General features: G+C 54.1%; 2 protein-coding genes and 1 pseudogene across 2 annotated transcripts in view; 2 read left to right on the top strand and 1 right to left on the bottom strand.

The window, feature by feature from the left end:
• LOC149285641 (syntaxin-4-like) overlaps positions 1-5,618 on the top strand; it is a 5,967-nt gene extending 349 nt beyond the window's left edge. The window contains exons 2-11 of the mRNA XM_089495122.1: positions 1,872-2,006; positions 2,509-2,610; positions 2,803-2,902; positions 3,090-3,164; positions 3,563-3,630; positions 4,079-4,187; positions 4,589-4,662; positions 5,106-5,243; positions 5,329-5,439; positions 5,538-5,618. Coding sequence (XP_089351248.1) covers positions 1,872-2,006; positions 2,509-2,610; positions 2,803-2,902; positions 3,090-3,164; positions 3,563-3,630; positions 4,079-4,187; positions 4,589-4,662; positions 5,106-5,243; positions 5,329-5,439; positions 5,538-5,618 — 993 coding nt within the window. The remainder of the gene's footprint in view (positions 1-1,871; positions 2,007-2,508; positions 2,611-2,802; positions 2,903-3,089; positions 3,165-3,562; positions 3,631-4,078; positions 4,188-4,588; positions 4,663-5,105; positions 5,244-5,328; positions 5,440-5,537) is intronic.
• A 2,170-nt stretch (positions 5,619-7,788) lies between these two features.
• On the bottom strand, positions 7,789-9,452 carry LOC149285642 (uncharacterized; annotated as a pseudogene).
• Positions 9,453-13,724: 4,272 nt separating this feature from the next.
• Positions 13,725-19,802, top strand: LOC149285643 (zinc finger protein 646-like). The gene is made up of 3 exons (XM_089495123.1): positions 13,725-15,187; positions 15,539-18,262; positions 18,419-19,802. The coding sequence occupies exons 1-3, from the start codon at positions 13,725-13,727 to the stop codon at positions 19,800-19,802; spliced, it is 5,571 nt and encodes a 1,856-aa protein (XP_089351249.1).
• Positions 19,803-20,052: the final 250 nt, after the last annotated feature.

A 20,052-nucleotide genomic window follows, 5' to 3' on the forward strand; every position in this document is an offset into this window, starting at 1 on the left:
ATGTTACATGTGTGTCACTCTATGTATATATATATATATATATGTTACATGTGTGTCACTCTATGTATATATATATATATATATGTTACATGTGTGTCACTCTATGTATATACTGTACATGTTACGTGTCACTCTATGTATATATATGTTACATGTGTGTCACTCTATGTATATACTGTATGTTACATGTGTGTCACTCTATGTATATACTGTATATGTTATGTGTCACTCTGTGTATATATATGTTACATGTGTGTCACACTATGTATATACTGTATATGTTATGTGTCACTCTGTGTATATATATGTTACATGTGTGTCACTCTATGTATATACTGTATGTTATGTGTCACTGTGTGTGTATATCTATATATGTGTTACATGTGTGTCACTCTATATATATAACGTTACGTGTGTCACTCTGTGTATATATATATATGTTACATGTGTGTCACTCTATTATGTATATATAAATATGTTACATGTGTCACTATGTGAATATATGTGTATGTATAACTTTACGTGTGTCACTCTATGTATGTATATATGTTACATGTGTGTCACTCCGTATGTATATTACACGCATGTCACTCCCTATGTATATATGTTACACACGTGTCACTCCATACACATAGGTTACATGCACGTTGTTTGGGGAGGGAAGGGGCAGATTCTCTTGCGCATGTTTCTCGTTTGACCCGCGTGACACGGCCAGGTATCTGCTCGGCCGGTTTATAATCTGTAATGTTTTAACCCCTATAAATTAGGGTTTCCTTGGTAACAGATATTTTAGGGATTATTCTGTCGATCTCTCGTTAAACGGTCTGTTCCGTTATTAGCGGGTGACTCGGTAACAGGGCAGTTAATCAGTACCTGCCCCGCTGTGAAAAAAGAGCCGTTATGGCCAGGTACCCCTTGCTCCCCCACCCCTGCCAGTTAGCGGTTATACAGGTGCAAGCGTCATAACCCGATATTTACCCCCCACCAGGGCAGTGCATGCGCCGCCGGCAGACACTGCATTCTTAAAATGCCATTTTGGGAACCAGCTGAGATTATTACAGCCGAGGAATGTGCGTCCCTATTAACCCTATCACTGCATTAACCCCGGAACGCCGCTCGGGCCAAGTTAATATAACCCCCCCCCCCTATATAGGTTTTTAACTATTTGTGCGATTCTAACGCACCACTCATTTTTCTGAACTTATGACCCCAGACACGGGCTCCAAGGAGGGTAGAAGGACCAGGAGAGCGGTACAGGGGCTGCCTCTCCCGTGCCTCCCATGGTTTTATGCTGCTTCTCCATTTTACTTTACTGAGAGGTAGGTAGATACGTAGAACAGCCTCCCAGCAGAAGCCGTAGAGGATAATACAATGAGGGGATTTGAACATGGGTCTGGGATTCCCCGGTGGCAGTTGGATCCGCTCTGCAGAGTCCTCGGTCTCTTCTTACATTCTGGAGCCGTATGACGGTGGGGTTTGGGGCATCTCAGTGGGAAGGTTACCGAGAGGTCAGATGGGGTCACCCCGCAGGAGCAGCCGGCCCGTACTACACGCAGGCTCCGCATTAACACGCACTATAGGTGCAGGAATATGACATCACAGCCTGGCAGAGACAGCAACAAAGGGATACTGGCCGGCCGCCGCGTAACCCATAGAGACACTAAGGGCCACACGCGGAGCCCGGGAGCCGCGTTCCACTTAGAAGCATCCGGCCACCGACACGCAAACCGCGCAGCAATCTCAGCACTCTCAGCCAGCGCGCACAGCACACTCAGCCAGCGCGCAGCAAGCTCTCAGCAGCCACCAGCCCTCCGATATCCCGACATGCCCCGCGCCTGCGCCGCTCTGTCTCCGCCCTCTTTATGGTGCAGGGAGTAGGCGGGGCCGAGATTGGAACTTTATACAAAGTGTCCGGAGAGCTGCGCCCTGAGTACCCCGATATACCCCGGTGTTACCCCGATACCCCGCACAGCATGAGAGACCGGACCCCGGAGCTGGGCCACCACGTGAGGGCGCCACACAGCGCACGGGCACATATACACTGCACGTTATATACTGTATACATATATCTATACACACCTCTTATACTGTATATATATTACACTCATACTGTATATAAACTGCATGCTATATACTATATATATACACCCCTCATACCGTATATACCGTGCGCGCATGCAGTATATATATACACACACCTCTTACACTGTATCTATATTACACTCATACTGTATATAAACTGCATGCTATATACTATATATATACACCCCTCATACCGTATATACCGTGTGCGCATGCAGTATATATATTTAGTGCGGTGCGCTGCTGTATGTTAAACAGAAATAGTATATTTATAACGGGTATACCTGTGACACGGGGGGGCCAACTGCATGTGTCATGCGGGGGATAGCGTGTTAGCTGTATGTGTGCGGATATAACGTGTGTCGGTCCGTTCACGTCTCGTTCCTTTTCTCCAACTCCCATCACTGCCGGGTCCGCACACCTCAGGCCGACAGCGACTCCGACCAAGATGAGCAGAAGGTCTTCATTACCGTCTCATCCAACGGGAGCAAAGACGAGACGGAGATAAACGAGCAGTTCTTCCAGACGGTAAGAGAAGCCGGGGGTCCTCGGGCGTCCTGTTCCCACCCCCGGGGGCATTTCCCCAAATCGCACCGAATGTTGTGTGTTTTTGGCCGCTGGCTCCCTGTCTCCTGGAACGATGCCGCGTGCGCTCGGCGTGGAGAAGGAAGCCATCTTTCCTGGTTCTCTCGCTGCGACTGACCCCTCTCCCTCCTTCAGAGCCGCGACATCCGGAGCTCCCTGCAGCGCCTCGGAGACAGAGTGAAGGAGCTGGAGGCCAGTCAGGTGAAGATCCTCACCACGCCGCTGCCCGAGGAGGGTACGTTCTCCACGTCCGCCGCTCGCAGGGTTATGGAGAAATACGGCGTTTATTACGGGGCGCGGGAGCGAAGCGGTTACCTGTCCGCGGAATCGGTGGAGCCTCATCGGGTCCAACGATTGGATCTTTGGGGTGCAGGGAATTGTCGTCACGTCGCGGATAATGTCTGTCTGTCTGTCTCCTGTAGGCATGAAGAAAGACTTACAGGCGCTGCGGGAGGAGATCAAGTATTTAGCCAAAGATATCCGCGCCAAGCTGCAGAGTGAGCGCGCTTCTGTGTCCCCTGCCTGCTCCCTGTGGCCGCCCGGCTCTCCCTGCCCGCACCCTATGCCTGGCCGGCTCTCCCTGCCCGCACCCTGTGCCCAGCCGGCTCCCCCTGCCTGCTCCCTGTGTCCGCCCGGTCAGCTCTCCCTGCTCACTCCCTATGCCCGGCCAGCTCTCCCTGCCCGCACCCTGTGCCTGGCCGGCTCTCCCTGCCCGCACCCTGTGCCTGGCCAGCTCTCCCTACACCCATCTGCCCCACTCCTGTCTGTTTGTCTGTCTGGCTCTTCTTTCTGTCCTCTCTCTTCCTCTCTCTCTCACGCTGTTTCTTCTGTTTTTCTTCTCCTCTCCCGTCTTTCCTGATCTCATTCCCGTTCTCTCCGTCTCTGTCTGTCTCAGGTATAGAAGTGAAGGAAGATGATGAGTCTGTCCGGAGCTCTGTCCATGCCCGAGTGAGGAAAACGCAGGTACCACGAGATCCTTAAAGAGACCATAACCCCCCCCCCCCACCCCCCATAAAAAATCTGTCATCTGGTTTATACGGGTAAAACGTAGAGATTTGCCTGCACCACTTTTGGCCGCCTAAAGCCGCCAATCGGCAGCAGGAAAGTTCTACCCATTAAAGTCAGTGGGGGGGGGGTCTTATTAGACCCCCATGGAACCAGCACTGGAGTGGGGGGTCTATCGCTAACGAGCTGGGGAAATAGTGTAAATGTATAGGGGGGGTCTGCTGAATTTGTTCATGGATTTGCACGGCGACAGAGACGGCCTTTTAAAGGCGATCGCCCAGCTGTCGTATGATGAGTGTCCCTTTAAATATACGGTGAAAGTGATGATAAAGTGCATCCCCTCTGTAAGATCATCACTCCTGGGGGTCTCGGGCTCTGTCTCATTGTATCCCCCTGTCTCTCGCAGCATGGGGTGCTGTCACAGAAGTTCATCGAGATTATTAACCAGTGTAATGGCGTCCAGACCCAGTACCGAGACAGCAACATCAAGAGGATCAAGCGGCAGCTGCAGATCAGTAAGTGCCCCGGGGCAGTGGGGGGTATCTGCGGGGCAGTGAGGGATATCTGCGGTGCGGGGCGGAGGGGTCGAACTGGACCCCGAAACAGCAAATCTTAGCGGGAAAGGCGGATGAAACACCCCCCAGGCTGAACCTGTCGGTAATGTTGGCTCCACCGGATAGCCGAGCCGCGCTGATCTCATCCCAAGCGCCAGGCAGCGCCCTGGACCTGCGCGTGAAGCCGTTTATATCGAACGCACGTCTTAAAATAGCCCCCGGCAGCCAGCCCCCGACAGTGATAAGCTGGTGTTACGCGCAGTGATCGCCGTGGGATAAATATCATGGCAGACGGGCCTATAGATTGTTTATTGTTTTCTCTACTAAAAGTGTGTGCGTGTGACGTGTTTCTCTGTTTGCAGCCGGTCACAGCGTCACGGATGAACAGTTTGATCAGATGCTGGAGAGCGGCCAGACCGATGTATTCACGTGTAACGTAAGCATTGGGGTTTTACAGTCCGAGGGAACCCTGCACTCTGTGTGAGTATTACTGGGTATTAGAGGGTGCCGTGTGAGTATTCGAGTGCACTGTGTGAGTATTACTGGGTATTAGAGTGCGCTGTGTGAGTATAGGCGGAGCCGTGTGAGTATTGCTGGGTATTAGAGTGCGCTGTGTGAGTATAGGCGGAGCCGTGTGAGTATTGCTGGGTATTAGAGGGTGCCGTGTGAGTATTACTGGGTATTAGAGTGCGCTGTGTGAGTATTGCTGGGTATTAGAGGGTTCCGTGTGAGTATTACTGGGTATTAGAGTGCGCTGTGTGAGTATAGGCAGAGCCGTGTGAGTATTGCTGGGTATTAGAGGGTGCCGTGTGAGTATTGCTGGTTATTAGAGTGCGCTGTGTGAGTATTAGTCGGGTACTCCTCTCTCTCTTTCTGCAGATCCTGCAGGACACTCAGGTCACTAAGCAGGCTCTGAATGAGATCGAAGCGCGGCACGAAGAGATCGTCAAGCTGGAGAAGAGTATCATAGAGCTGCATGAGATGTTCCTGTATCTGGCCATGGAGGTGGAAGCCCAGGTAAGGGTCCCCTCGCTCGCTCTCCATCCCCCCGTATACCCCCCCCCCGGGGCTTTACTGAGGGTACTTCGCTCTCCTTCCTCAGGGGGAGACAATAGATAACATCGAGAAGAACATCTTGCAGTCCACGGACTACGTGGAGAAAGCCCGTGAGCAGCTCAGCAAGGCCGTGGTGAACAAGCAGAAAGCCCGGAAGGTGAGCGCTCCCCACATACAGCGCTGTCTATAGGGGGCATCGTTTCTGGGTTGTTGGGCTTGTTACTCACCCCCCCACCTCCCGTCTTCCGTCTGCAGAAGAAAGTCTACATCGCGATCTGCATCTCCGTCGCACTCCTGGTCATCACCATAATAATCATGGTCAGCGTGATGGCGTAAGAGGAGCTTCCCACGGGGATGGCGCCCGTTCCCTCGCCCGCCTGCGCCGTGACACGTGGACCGCCTGCCGCTCCCAGGACACGGGTAATACACCGACCGCGGGGGCCGTGCTCGAAGAGCCCGGGGTGGAATCACGGCTTGGTTCTGTTATTTGCACTGTGCGTCTGCGTGTGCCTCATACTGCCCATAAAGTGCTTTATAAACACGTGTTCTGTATATAAATTAATGCTGGAGGCCGCGCGGATACCGCCCGGATACCGCGCGGCAGAGGCCAGTGACTGGAATATCCTTTAACCCAAATAAAATATAGGTTTTTATACCCAGCCCCTGAGCCGTTCTTCACCCCGCGGGAGGAGGGATCGTTATCTAGAAATCGAGATCTCTCCGTGTCTTAATTAACACACTTAATACCCCAAAAATAATACTTTTCTTCCCGCATATGTTTAAAATGCCTTTTCAGCCAATAATTTATTTGGTACTTCTGGTAAAGAGGAGATCCTTGGAACAAGAAACATAATTATGTCGGGTCATACAGTCTAAGCTTGGTGTTTCATGGGGGGGGGGGGGGGGGGAGTGATGTTCCGTACAGACAAATGTAAAGTCTGTAAAAGATTTAGGAATAATTGTAGACAACACTGTGCACAATGCCAGTCAGCAGCTGGGAAAGCCAATAAGATATCGGTATGAATAAAACCGGATACGGATTCACGGGAGGAGGATATCAGCTGCCGCTTCCTAAGCCAATAGAGAGACCTCACCTTGAATATCCGGTCCCGGGCACCGGCCCCAGCGAGCCGCTCATTAACAGAAACGGACGAAGAACGAGAGGGATTCTTTACAGTGAGGTCAGTAAAGGTACGGAATCCACCGCCGAATAAACAGTAATATTTACAACTCAATGCAAGAAGAAATCTGATTCACCCCCCCCACCCGGCAAAATTAAAAAAAATAGCTTAATGGATCTTTAGCAATTATAGACTGACCTGCAGGGGTTAAATTGTGTTTTTGCCTCATACGTGTATTAAGGCGTCGCCGTCTACTCTCCGTTATAGGGTTACGTCCCTAATCTCTTTGGTGTATGATTAGTCCGGGGATCTCCTGGCATTGTGTTGTGCGTTAATCCCCGTTCCTGTTTCCTGTGTATGGCCCCCCCCCCCTGGAGCAGCACATTTACCCGTAGCGGCTACCCATCTCTGCTGGCTTTCCGTACAAGGACTGTGGTAACGACAGCCGGGGACAGTATGGTCGTCCCGGTTGCTGTTATGGGGAGGAATAATCATGCAGGTATATACCGTACACAACGGGGGGGGGGGGTTAATCCAAATATATTTTAATCTGTAAGAAATGTGCGGGTGTAGTAGATACACGGAGCTGTAACCGTAGGATTTGGCTTTGTCTCGCATTGCATGATCGTTTGGTTCTCACACCGTGAAGGGATTTACCACCACCCCCGGGGCTGCCGCTGAGGCAAATCCCCACGACCCGGACCGGTAAAAAACAGTAAATGAGACGCAGGGAAAAGACACAACTTCCTTTAATCTTCTCCAGGCTTCTGGCTGGCGGAACAGGATTTATATCAACAAATTCAGAAACGGACACTGATTGGATCGTTTTCGGTGAGATAAACGCTAGAGACTTTTTTTTTTTTTTTTTTTTTTTTAAAGCACATCCTCCCTTTTGCGAAAAACCTGAACCGGCGGATCGGCGACGTCTCGGTTCAAACCGTTCCCATCGTTAATATTTACTCGCGTCTGCACATAAAAGACCAGTTTTGCTGAGAAGGCGGCGTATCCCAGCATGCCCCCCCCCCACCCCCTTCCCGATTGGCTGCCCCTTTAAGACGGGTGATTTGGGAGAGCATCCAAAGGAAGTACACGTTTTGGGTTAAAAAACACCAGAAAAAAACAAAAGTTGATCCAGCAGGGAGGCGTCGCGCTCCGTCACGTGCCCCGCTCCGCAGCGAGTAGAATTATTGCACTTTTTATCTGGTTTAGAAGTCACCGATTCTGCCACTTGTGACCCGCGTCCCGCCTCGCACCAATCACAGCCCCGCACTGGGCGGTGCGCTCGCGTATCTCGTCCTCTGGAGGCGACCAAGGTCGCTTTTGGGGGGGGTGTAAGGTAGAGGGGTAGGAAGGGGCAGAGAGCAGGACACCATCATGGTCGGGGACTAGTTAGATGATGGCGAGGGGTCGATCCCCTCCATGTCACCTTCTGCCACTTTCTCCAGAAAGGACACCAAAGGATCAAACAGGGGAGGAGGTTCGACGGCCGCGGGGTGCAGGGTCAGCGTGGTCATCTGCTCCTCGTCCTCCTCCTTCTTCTCTCGGTTCTCCTTGGAATGTGTCCGTTGGTGCTTGCGCAGGTCGGAGGGCACCAGGAAGCCCTTGCCGCAGTGAGCGCAGACATGGGGCCGGACGTCGCTGTGTATCCTCTGGTGTTTCTTCAACCCGGCCCTGTCCACGAAGCCCTTGTCACAGCGGTCGACAGCGAAAGGGCCGCAGCTCGGGGTGAATCCTCTGGTGATTGCGAAGATCCATCGTGCTGGGGAAGGTCAGGGAACACTTATGGCAGGTGGTGGCCTCGTCCTTCTTCCTGCTCGGGCTCCCGCTCAGCCCTTTTGGTGGGTGCGTTCGTGCTTCCTCAGGCTGGACGACACCACGAAGGTCTTCCCGCACTCCTGACACTTGAAGGGTCTCTCTCCGCTGTGTGAACGCTGGTGCTTGCTGAGCCCCGAGCGCTCGGCGAAACCTTTCCCGCACTCCTGGCACTGGAAGGGCCCGTTCGGTGCTGTGCGACAAGCGGTGGCGCTTCAATCCCACGACGCCACGAAGGTTTTATCGCAGTCCGGGCAGCGGAAGGGCCTCTCGCCCGTGTGGATGCGCTGGTGCATCGCCAGGTCGGCCGGCTGCGGAAGGGCTTGCCGCATTTATCGCACTGGTAGGGCTTGACGCCCTGGTGTGCGCTCGCTGGTGCCGGCGGAAGCTGGACGGGTCGGAGAACATCCGTCCGCACTGGGGGCACAGGTAGGGCTTCTCGCCGGAGTGCGTGCGTTGGTGGCTCTGGTAGGACGACAGCTGGGTAAGTCTTTCTCGCATATCGGGCATTTGTAGGGCTTCTCGGGGCGTGGATCCTCTGGTGGCACGTGAGCGAAGAGGCGCGCGAGAACGCCTTGCCGCAGTCGGAGCACAGGAAGGGCTTCTCCCCCGTGTGGCTCCGCTCGTGGTTCTTCAGGTCCTTGAGCTCGCTGTAGGTCTTCTGGCACAGCTGGCACTGGTAAGGCCTCAGCCCGGCGTGCTCCGTCGGTGCTTTCGGTAGACGGAGGGGTCGGCGAAGCCTTTGCCGCAGTCTGCGCAGGTGAAAGGGCGCTCGCCGGTGTGCAGCCTCTGGTGGATCCGTAGCTTGGAAGGAGTGGCGTAGGCTTTTCCGCACTGCCCGCAGGGGAAGGGGAGCTGCCCGCTGTGGGTGGCCATGTGGACCCGCAGGCATATGGGCTGCATGAACGATTGCCGCACTCTTTGCACACGAAGGGCTTCTCTCCCGTGTGGCTGCGGGCATGGCTCCTCAGCAGCGACGCCGACTTGTAGGACTTGTCACAGCGCTGGCACTGGTGCCGCTGCTCGGCTCTCGGTACCGGTTTGCCGGGGTTAGACGGTGGGGCCGTTCCTCCGGCAGCGTGAGCCCGGCAGTGCCGCTGGGCCCGCGGCTTGTTAGGGAACGTTTTCCGGCAGCTCAAGCAGCGGAGAAGCGACGACCGGACTGTACGAAAACGGCCATGTCCGGCTCCAGCTCCACCTCGACTTCTCCCGGGGGCTCCACCTTTACCGACGCCATGATGGAAGTGCCCTAAAAGGGGGAAATGTGTTCATTGACAGAGGCAGAAAATGACATCATAAACATGTCAGCGAACGCATCAGCAGCCCCACCGACTACTGCAAAAACCTGTCTGTCCTGCGCCACCGGAGAGAGGTAAGTAATTCAGACGCGCACCCCCGGTGGGGGTAAACAAAGACGTCCGGACACACACACAGGGGTAAGTCCTGGGGTATATTTTTACTGTATAGACACCTCCCTTGCAGGGGTAATTTATGAAGATATACAGACTCCTCCTTTGCGGGGGTGAAATAGACCCCCCCCCCCCCCCGGTATATTATGGGGTAAGTGATGGGGCATACACAGACAGACCCCTGGCAGTACTGCATGGTGGGAAATTTAGAGACCCCGCTCCTCTGCACCTACCTGTTTCCGCGGTGTTGTCCTAGCGGTTCTGGCTTTCAGGATCTCTACTTCTCCTATAAGGGGCCCAGCAGCACTATGAGGGGCGCCATATACCTCGAATGTGCCCCAGCCGCCAGTAAGAAGACAATGCGAACATGGCCGGGCCTAGGACCCTGGGGTGGGAGGAGGAGCCGTCTCCGGAAGTGGGCAGTGTGCAACAGGAGAAAACGTCCCCCCCTTTGCAGGAAGCTGTGGGAACATGGCTTCGCAGTGTGCGCTCCACTTACTCCGGGGCACTAGATCCTCCGGCTCCTGCGAGCCCAGCTCCAGGCCCACTTTGGAGATTATCAAGTAACAGGGCTAGGAACTCAAAGACTCAGGAAATGTTTCACACCGGATTTAATTAACCGAGTAACTATCCAGCAGCGTATCCACTCAGTCCCCTCACATGCCCTGGAACCCGAGCGCCCCTTATAAGTCTCCCCATACGCCGCCATATTGGGGGTGGCAGAAACCGCCACCGTTCGCCATCTTGGGCGGACTGCTGTCAGTGCTGAGCTGCCATCCTGGCGTTGCTCAGCTTCCCTGCTACCATCTTTACTGCTGGCAGAGTGGGTTAGTGTCAGCTGTCTGGTGCGCCTATCTCCGCCATCTTGGAGACTGGAGGCCCATGATTGGGAGGGGACGATACGGATTGGGTCAACGGGAGAAGAAGCCCAGAGGGAAGACATTCTGTGGTGCACATTTCCTGTTTCCTAGCAACAAAAGGAAGTGTTTGTTGTGCTGAGTGTTATAATGTAAATTTTTGGGGTAATTTTTGTGCGCTTTGATGTGTCTTCCGGGGTCTCGGCTCTGTCTGTGATGTGGGGGTCATTGTCCCTGAGGTGAAGGCCGGCCCTGCGGCTGGTGCTGAGGCCTGCTCTCCGTAGGCTCCCCATTCATTGCTGGGAGTCCCCCCTCAGTCAGGCCGGGCCCTGCCTCCGGGGGAAGGCTTTTATCCTGGTTTTGTTTGCTCCCCCTGGCTCTCTAGCACCGGATGCCGCACAGGCCCGGGATGGAGTGAAGATTGTGCCCATAAACCTGTTCGTGTTATTGGACCTGGTGAGTAATGGATGCCAGATGCCCTTCTGTGTTAACATATGATGTCATAGCTCAGTATAGGATGTTTAGGGTTTGCAGGGATATTTGCTGCTGTGGATAGCAGGACAGGTATGGCAGCCGCTTCGTGAGACCTGCTAAGGCCTAGGCTTATTTATACATATTCTATCTTTATTGAGAGGGGGGTGGATAAGTGGAACAGCCTCCCAGCAGAGGTGGGTGGATAAGTGGAACAGCCTCCCAGCAGAGGTGGTAGAGGGTAATACTGTGAGGGTATTAAACATGCATGGGATAGACATACGGCTCCTGAATCTAAGACGAGACCAACGACTGATTAAGGTTTGAGTCTTTACAGCAGGAGAAACGGGCGACTAGACGGGGGCCGCCGGGGGCCGATCTGCTGGCCGGTTCTGTGTGTATTGGGGGGGGGGTATCGGGGGTACTTCGCACTGTGTAGGGTAACGATGTTAATGCTTTTCCGTGTTATGGTTGAAGTTATTCTAGTATTTAACTTTTTTTTTTGCCTCTCTTTCTCGTAATCTTTGTTTTATTTATTTTGTGGTCGCGTTTATTACAGGATTATTTCAGATAAAAGCCCGAAGCAGACGGTTTAATATAACCTCTAATAAATGGGAAATCCTGCGTTATGTTTCATACAGACCCCCCCCCCCCCAAAAAAAACAAAACTGTAAATTACGACAAAAAGCTCAAAAGATCCAGCTTAAAAGAGAGACGGGGGAGGGGAGAGACATTTAAATTCATAAAGGAGTTTGGAACGGAAAGAAGTTTTACTATACAGAGAGTGTGGTAGATAAGTGGAGCAGCCTCCCAGCAGAAGTGGTAGAGGGTAATACAGTGAGGGGATTAAACATGCATGGGATAGACATCCGGCTCCTGAATCTAAGACGAGACCAACGACTGATTAAGGTTTGAGTCGTTACAGACTAGACGGGCCGGAAGGGGCCGATCTGCCAGAAGATTCTGGGTGTCTGTAAAGCTCTTTATTCTCTCGCTGCCGGGACGCCCGGGTTGCTGCGATCGGATTCTGCGTTATTGGCCCCGGATTCCAGGACCTCGGGTTTATTATTACGGATTTAATTCCAGTTAGTATCTTGTGGATTTCGGGAATCTAGACCCAGGGGCTTTGCTGTCGGGGGGGGGGGATGCGCCACCTAGCTGTCGGGGGGGGGGGGGAGAGGGGAGTGTGCCACCTAGCTGTCGGGGGGGGGGGAGAGGGGAGTGTGCCACCTAGCTGTCGGGGGGGGGGGAGAGGGGAGTGTGCCACCTAGCTGTCGGGGGGGGGGGAGGGGAGTGTGCCACCTAGCTGTCGGGGGGGGGGGGGGTTGCGCCACCTGGCTGTCGGTTGGTCTCCAGCCATATTCAGCCCTGCTCGGAGTGTAGCCGTTAATTGTTCCGTTTGCCGGTCAGTCTGGCGGCCGCCGAGTTATACGAGATGTTAAATATTTACTTTATTTTCTTTTTTTTTTTCTATGGCCGTTAAATGAATTTTTGTAGCCATAAAATTCCTGCTATTTCGTATTTTTGTTCTCCAAAAATGTTTTAAAGGGATTATTTTATTCTATTCGGCGCCAACAATTTTCGCCGCGCTCCGTACGGTCAAAGGGTCTGACGGAACTAGAAGCGGCCGACTGGGTAGTGGGGGCTCGGCTCGCAGGCTTACAATCTAGAGATGACTGAATTGACTTTTTTCTCCCGGTTTTATGGCTTTTGTGTGCGTTTCGCAGGCAGCCGGTAAAGTTGTTTTTCGCAGGAATTCTCCACCAGACCGAGCGGCTCTCGGAAACGTTCCAGGGGCCGCACCTCTGTACACGCAGAGACATCCCTCCACACGCCTGATACCCGGGGCCCCTGCGTGTTCACCACTGGCGCCCGTCGTCATGGCTTCAGCCAGAGCAGACTTGGATTCCTTTCTGCGGGGGGGCAGGTTGGCATCCGGACTCCCAATGCATGGGATGTAACAAGAGGCCGGAATCTAACGCTAGAGGATCAGATAGAAGGAAGTTTTACAGAGAGGGTGGTAGATAAGTGGAACAGCCTCCCAGTAGAAGTGGTAGAGGGTAATACAGTGAGGGGATTAAACATGCATGGGATAGACATACTGCTCCTGAATCTAAGACGAGACCAACGACTGATTAAGGTCTTTACAGCAGGAGAAACGGGGGCCGATCTATTAGATACATTTGATCTGGATACATCTGGGGGGTTCTGGGTAACTAGTGGGGGACGTTTCTTAAGCTATTGTTGAGTGGCGATGCCCTCGCTGGGATTCCTGAACGCAGCCGTCATTCTACGTTTATTTTCTGTGCGTTTATCTTTTAACTCAAAGTTCTCCGCACTTCGCTAACCATGTGAGATAAGAGACGCTCGGGGAAAGTCGCGCTTCCTTATTGTTGATTCTCGGGTGCCTGCAAATCGTCGCTTCTCGCGTTTGATTGGCCGGGTTGCCGTACGGACATGCAGGAGTTAATAACACATGGAAGCAAAGTCTGGATTTCTCCGGCAGGGAGTAATAAAAACACAAAACCTCTGCAATTTCCCCAAATGTCAAGGAACTGTGGGGTGTTTTTTTTTTTGTTTTGTTTTTTATTTATTTTTTTGTGACTGACCTCTTCTCCGTCTCTTAACAGGCGACCTGCGATTTCCGTCTCCTGCCGGCCCGGCATGGTTTTGAGAGATGTCCCCGTACCCCAAAGCGTCCCTGCACTCGGAGGCGATCTGACGGCTCCGGCGTATGGTGGCAACTTCCACGCTCACCGTTCCTGATCCAACATGGATGATAAACTCTTTGGCAGCTGTCAGCTGGACGGGGCCTCCGACGATCCGCCGAGCGGCGACCCGTACCCCGGCATCTTTCCCGGCTTGTCCGAGTTGGAAAGTCACCTGGAGAACCGTAAGGAAGCGAGGCCTTTCAAGTGCAACCTGTGTGACCGGACCTACCGCCACGCCGGCAGCTTGGTCAACCACAAGAAGACCCACCAAGTAGGACTCTACACCTGCCTGATCTGTCAGAAAGAATACTCCAACCCTATGGGTCTGAAAAATCACCTGCGGACTCACTCCGAGGAGAGGCGCTTCAACTGCAGCGAATGCGGGGAGTCTTTCCGGATGGCGCGCCAGCTTTCCAGCCACCGGAAGGCTTCCCACGGCTTTTACTCCGCAGCCGGCGGCGAGGAGCTTCCGGGCGGCCACGAGGGATTCGACGCGTCCGCTCCCGCTTTGATGGAAAACGGCAGCTTGATTAGCAACTTGGAGAATTACATCGCGGAGTCGATGGTGGCCGGAGATTTCTCCCAACTGGTCTCCAAATATTACCCGGAGGAAAGGAGAGAAGAAAAGATCGGGGGAAAGCCGGAGATAAAAGCCGAAAGCCATGTAGAGGAAAGCGAGGAGCAGGTGGCTGACGGCAGCGTGGAGGAACGTCGGTACAAATGTAAGCAGTGTGGAAAGGCTTATAAGCACGCGGGCAGCCTGGCCAACCACAAACAGAGCCATAGCGTTGGTGTGTACCAGTGCGCCATCTGCTACAAGGAGTTCACAAACCTCATGGCCATGAAAAACCATTGTCGCCTGCACTCGCATTCTAGAAGCAAGAAGCGCTACAGCTCCACCTTCCCCAACACGCAGCTGCCCGGCCACTTGTCGGAGGTCCCGGATACACTACTCCACGCCGCCTCGACTCACGGACACTTCGTGGAGACGCATGACGAGCGGCAGCCCGTTTCAGAGAGCAGCGTTTCCGAGGAGGAGAACTGGATAAACCCTCTCCTCGAGACTCGAAGCATGGAGGACGTTCCACCGGCGCTCGCCAGTCCGTCGAATGCAGCCTTAAGCCTCAACGCGGTGTTCCAAGGTCCTAAAGAGGACGACCTAATGCAAGGAGAAGAGACCCCGGAGACGCATTCCTTCCATCCCGAGCCGGCCGGGCAGAGCCAGACGGAGCATTCAGGCTCCGAGGAAGAAGCCAGGGCCGGCGAGAGTTCGGAAAATCGCCCCTTTAAATGCCAGGAGTGCGGCAGAACCTACAGACATGCGGGCAGCCTCATCAACCACAAAAAGACTCACCAGACCGGGGTATATAACTGCTCCGTGTGCTCCAAACAGTTGTTTAATATGGCAGCGTTAAAAAACCATCTAAGAGCACACTTTAAGTCCCGGGCGGGAAGGCGGCCGGACGACGCTTATTTCCATTCAGCCGGTTTTTCCGACGAGCTCTTTCAGGGAGCCGAGGACTCGTATCGGTGCGTTACTTGTCACGAGTTCTTCGCATCCGAGGCCGACCTCCTGCAACATCAAACCCTGCACGGGAACGCGGACGATGCTGGCTGCGAAAAGCAATGTGCTGAAGGTTTATCTGCGGCGGATAACGGTTGGGGAGAAAATCCTCAGGGATCTCGGGGCAGCAGCGAGGACTCTGCCTACTCCAGCGGCCAAGGAATTCCAGAAGCAATAAAGAGAGAGGTGGAGAGCCTTGCACGCCATCCCCCGTTCCAACAGTGGAGTCAGGAGAGCTCGCTCGATAACGGCCCCGTGGACACCAAGCCCGCAGAGGACCCGGGGACTCGTTTCCAAAATCAGTTTATGAGTTGCAACCAATCTCCAGAAAACAAAATAAGTCCAAAGGAGCGGGACCCCTGTGAGCCGGAAGAGAAAGACCACCCGTCCGCCGATGATCGCCCTCATAAATGCGAGGCCTGCGGCAAGACGTACCGGCATAAGAGCAGCCTGCTGAATCATAAGCTGACCCATAAGACGGGCAACTATCCGTGCTCTCTGTGCCCAAAGCAATATCCTAACCTCATGGCGCTGAGAAACCACCTGAGGTTTCATTCAAGAACTCTCGCTGGGAGAAGGGGGACTCTGTCCACGCGTGGCCGCCAGTTATATGGCGAACCAAAAGCGCTGCAAAGCGGGGCTTATCCCGAAGCGAGCGTCGGCGCTGCCCCTCGTAAATCTCTGAAGCATGAAACTAATGGCGTTAATGCCGAGGGATCGGAGCGGTTTGAAGCTCACGCCGAGGCTGGCGTCGCGCCAGCGGCATCTTCCGGCCCGGAGACGGTTACAGGGATTAAAAGTGAACTTGATTTTTGGGATTCTCAAATCGATGTCTGCGAAGCAAAAGAGGCTGAAGGAAGAGGTGCTCAGGATCACGAACACCCCGAAAAGAAAGTGTACGAATGTGACCTGTGTGAGAAAGCTTACAGACATTCGGGAAGTCTGATCAACCACAAGAGAACGCATCAGACCGGAGACTACGCCTGTTCTGTCTGCTCCAAGCACGTCGCCAACTTGGCTGCCTTAAAAAATCACCTTCGCATCCACCATAAAGTGAAAAAGGAGAAGCTCGGCGACGGAAACGAGAGCTCCGGGTTCCTGCCCCCTGACGGGTATTTCCCCCGCGACCCGAAGGGCTTGCTTGGCTGTAGTGACTGCGAAGAAGTCTTCCAGAGTGAGGAGGACCTGCTGGCACATCAGGCAGCGCACGCGGGGTTACAGGAGGGTCCGTGGGATCACGTGATTGAGGATGTAAAGGTGGAGAGGGTCCCAGAAGGAGCCGGGGGGAGCAGTGACTTGGAACAGACGAGTGATGCTGATGTTGACAGAAGCCTTGATTCACCTGAAGACCAAATCTGCCCTCCAGCTTATAGATGCCACGAGTGTGGAGAGGTCTACAGCAGCTCGGAAGGGCTACATAACCATAAACACGCTCATCAGACTGGTATTTACCAATGTTCGTTCTGCCCCAAAGAGTACCCCAACCTTTCAGCCCTGAGAAGTCATTTCCAGACCCACACCAAGCCTCATAGAGACGCGTTCAGCGGCTCCGATGATAACTACCTTGAAGAGAACCAGCTGGCTGTAGATCACCGTTATGACTGTGGCCACTGCGGGATGATATTCTGTAGCGAAGCGGACTTTCACCAGCATCAGGTCGCGCATGAAAACCAAGCGATGAGCGAGACCTCGTCTGCTCTGCATACAGAGGACGGGGTTCCTGGCTGCCCCTTCCCCATGCAAGCCTCGGAGACGGAGCTCTTGGTACAGATGAAGGACGAAGCGGAGGAAGAGGGTCCCAGGGAGGCCGCCTATGGAGCGTCTCACCTTTCCCATATCTGCGGTTTCTGCGGACAGACCTATGATGACCTGGAGAGTTTGGAGGCCCATAGTTTGAGTCACAGTGACGAGAGTTTGCCCCCCGCTAGTGAGTGTCAAGTTGCCCCAGAAGCTGTTGACTTTCAGAATACGGACCTCCTGCACAGCCACGAACTCAAAGACGACGCGGCCTCTGGAGATCCTCCGAGCGATGAGAAGAGCCCGGAGAGTCGTCCTTACACCTGTGATCAGTGTGGAAAGTCCTATCGCCACGGGGGTAGCCTAGTAAACCACAAAAAGACTCACCTGGTCGGCAACTTCCAGTGCTTTGCATGTTTCAGGCAATATCCTAATTTGGCCGCTTACCGAAACCATTTACGCCATCAACCCAAATGTAAGCAGCTGGTGACCCCCAACAGTCTGCACGACCTACACCTTCTCAGTCCGGCTGACACTACATACCCTGCTGGAAACCGAGAGCCCCTGAGCTGCCCGCTACCTGCCGGCGACCCTCTGCCCAGTCTGTACGATGCCTCTAAACCCACCGCAGATCCCGCGTTGCCCAATTATAGCTCCGATCGTTCCCAAAACCACCGTCTTACCGCGTCTCTGAAACGACCTCGAGCCAAATCTCCGAGAAAGGCTATCAAGAGGCGCCGGCCGCTTATCAATCCCTCCTTTGAAGATCAAAGCACATCCACGGATCCTCAAAATGAGTCGGCCATCGACGACAAATCAACGCAGGCCTGCGAATGCTGCGGCACAAAGTGCAATAGCATAAACGAGCTCGTAATTCATCTGGCTAGCGGCTGTGCCGGCAGCGGCCGCGAAGCAACCATGCTTTCTCCGGCGAGAGACGGCGACGTAGATAGTCTGCCCGATTCACCCACGTACAAGATCGTTTTAAATGCCAAAAAGGAGGCCGAAGAGCCAGGGTTTCTCCAGCGGCCCTTCCGGTGCGAAGTGTGCGGCCGTAGCTACAGACATGCGGGAAGCCTCATTAACCACAAGCAGACCCATAAGACGGGGGTCTTCCGGTGCTCCATTTGCCAGAAGCGCTTCTTCAATCTCATGGCGATGAAGAACCACAATCGCATTCACTTCGGGTTAAGGAGACACAAGTGCCTGGACTGCGGCAAGGCGTTTCGCCTCCAGAAACAACTGGACACCCACCAAAGAATACACCAGGAAAGCCCGCCGGCACGGAAGCCCCGCAGGCGTAACCGCAGGGGGGCAAAATCTCACGTGGCAGGTCTTCTACAGCATCAAAAGCCATCGTCGGCCCACAAGTCCCCAAAGGGCTCTCCTGCTGATGGCCCCGGAGGATCGACGGCTGCTTCACCCGGCGTTTCCAAGAAAAGCGTCTCGAAAAGGGCGCTCAATCCGGATTCCCGGCCGTATCAGTGCGAGGAGTGCGGCCGGTCCTATCGCCACGCGGGAAGCCTCATTAATCACAAGAAGAGCCACAAGATGGGGCAGTATTGCTGTACAACGTGCGGCAAAACCTACCCAAACCTCATGGCCATGAAGAACCATCAGCGAACTCACTACGAAACCAAGAAGTTCCACTGCTTGGAGTGCGGGAAGGCCTTCAAGTGGATCCGCCAGCTGGTCCGGCACCAGCACGTTCACGCCCGGCGGGCCAAGTTCACTTCCTATATCATCGGTGCTTCTCACATCTCGGATGCCGGTCAAGCTGCTGATGCCCCTCAGGATCAGGAGAGAGTTCCTTTGTCTTCAAGCAGCCAAGCCGTGGCGGGAGCGGCAAACACGAGTATGGACCAGCGGCCCCCGGTGCCGTTAGGGCCAGCTTGCCAAGACTGCGGGGTTTTATTTGTTGGTTACAATGAGTTAGAAAACCACAAGTGCAGCCAAAACCAGCCAGCCGACGGTTACGGTTCTACGCAAACCCAACGGGCCGAGGAGAGGCCGTACCGGTGCAACCTGTGCGCACGCACCTATCGCCACGCGGGGAGTCTAATCAACCACAAAAACACTCACAAATCCGGCGAGTACAAGTGTTCGATCTGCTCCAAACAGTTCTTTAACCCCATCTCCATCAGACACCATCTGCGCACGCACACGGCCGAGAAGCGCTTCCAGTGCCTGCGCTGCGGCAAAGCGTTTAGCTCCTCCGTGAAGCTGATGTGCCACCATCGTGTCCACACGGGCGAGAGGCCCTTCCAGTGCCCCACGTGCAACCGCGGCTTCAGCAGCAAACTGACTCTTAGACACCATCAACGGACTCACAGAGAGCCGCCTTCTCTCTCTGCTCCGCCGGCGTCTTCCTCGTCGGAGCTGCCAGGCGCTGCGGTGACAAAAAGTGGCGCGTCGATACCCAGCGAGGAGGGCGCCAACCACGCCGACACCAAGGAAGAGCGGAGGTTCAAGTGCGACCAGTGTGACAAGTCTTACCGGCACGCGGCGAGTCTACTGAACCACCGCAAGACGCACAACACGGGCGTCTACCAGTGCCCCGACTGCCAAAAACCGTTCTACAACCTCCTCGCCCTGAAGAACCACCTGCGCACCCACCGCTACCAGTGCCGGGACTGCGGCAAAGCCTTCCGCACCTCCGGCCACTTGGCGGCCCACCGCAAAATCCACGAGGAGCGCGGCCAATTCGCCTGCCCCGTCTGCAGCAAGCACTTCTTTTCCCGCTCCGGCCTCGAGCAGCACCGGCTGTCGCACGGCGACCCGCGGACCGGCGCCGTGGACTCCAATCCCGTGGCTACCTTCATGGTGAAAGTGTCATAAACCCGACGGAGGCTCCTCGGCCCGCTTCCATCTTAGACTGCTGTAATGTTTTTGTTTGTGGGGGGCTCTCTTTTATTTAATTTTTCTTTTATTTTTTTTAAATCCTTGCGCCTCACAGAAAAGCAAATCAAAATTGAGGAAAAAAAGGCAGGAATTGGTTGCAGGTTTTACCGGCCCCCCTCTTTATTATTATTTTTATTTAATAGAAACGATCGTCTCGGAGCCGTTCTTTCTCAGATTCTCCTCTGCG

The sequence above is a fragment of the Sceloporus occidentalis genome, unplaced genomic scaffold, assembly GCF_023333645.1.
Source record: "Sceloporus occidentalis isolate IW3139 unplaced genomic scaffold, rSceOcc1.0.p SCAF_76, whole genome shotgun sequence".
NCBI classification, from domain to species: domain Eukaryota; kingdom Metazoa; phylum Chordata; class Lepidosauria; order Squamata; family Phrynosomatidae; genus Sceloporus; species Sceloporus occidentalis.

Excerpts from the sequence above, each read along its gene's own strand:
- LOC149285643 (XM_089495123.1), top strand. The coding sequence starts at position 13,725 with ATGGATGATAAACTCTTTGGCAGCTGTCAGCTGGACGGGGCCTCCGAC. Across the intron at positions 15,188-15,538 it reads TTTCAGGGAGCCGAGGACTC|TTGCAACCAATCTCCAGAAA; the intron begins GTATCGGTGCGT and ends TCAGTTTATGAG. Across the intron at positions 18,263-18,418 it reads CCGGCACGGAAGCCCCGCAG|GGCGCTCAATCCGGATTCCC; the intron begins GCGTAACCGCAG and ends CGTCTCGAAAAG.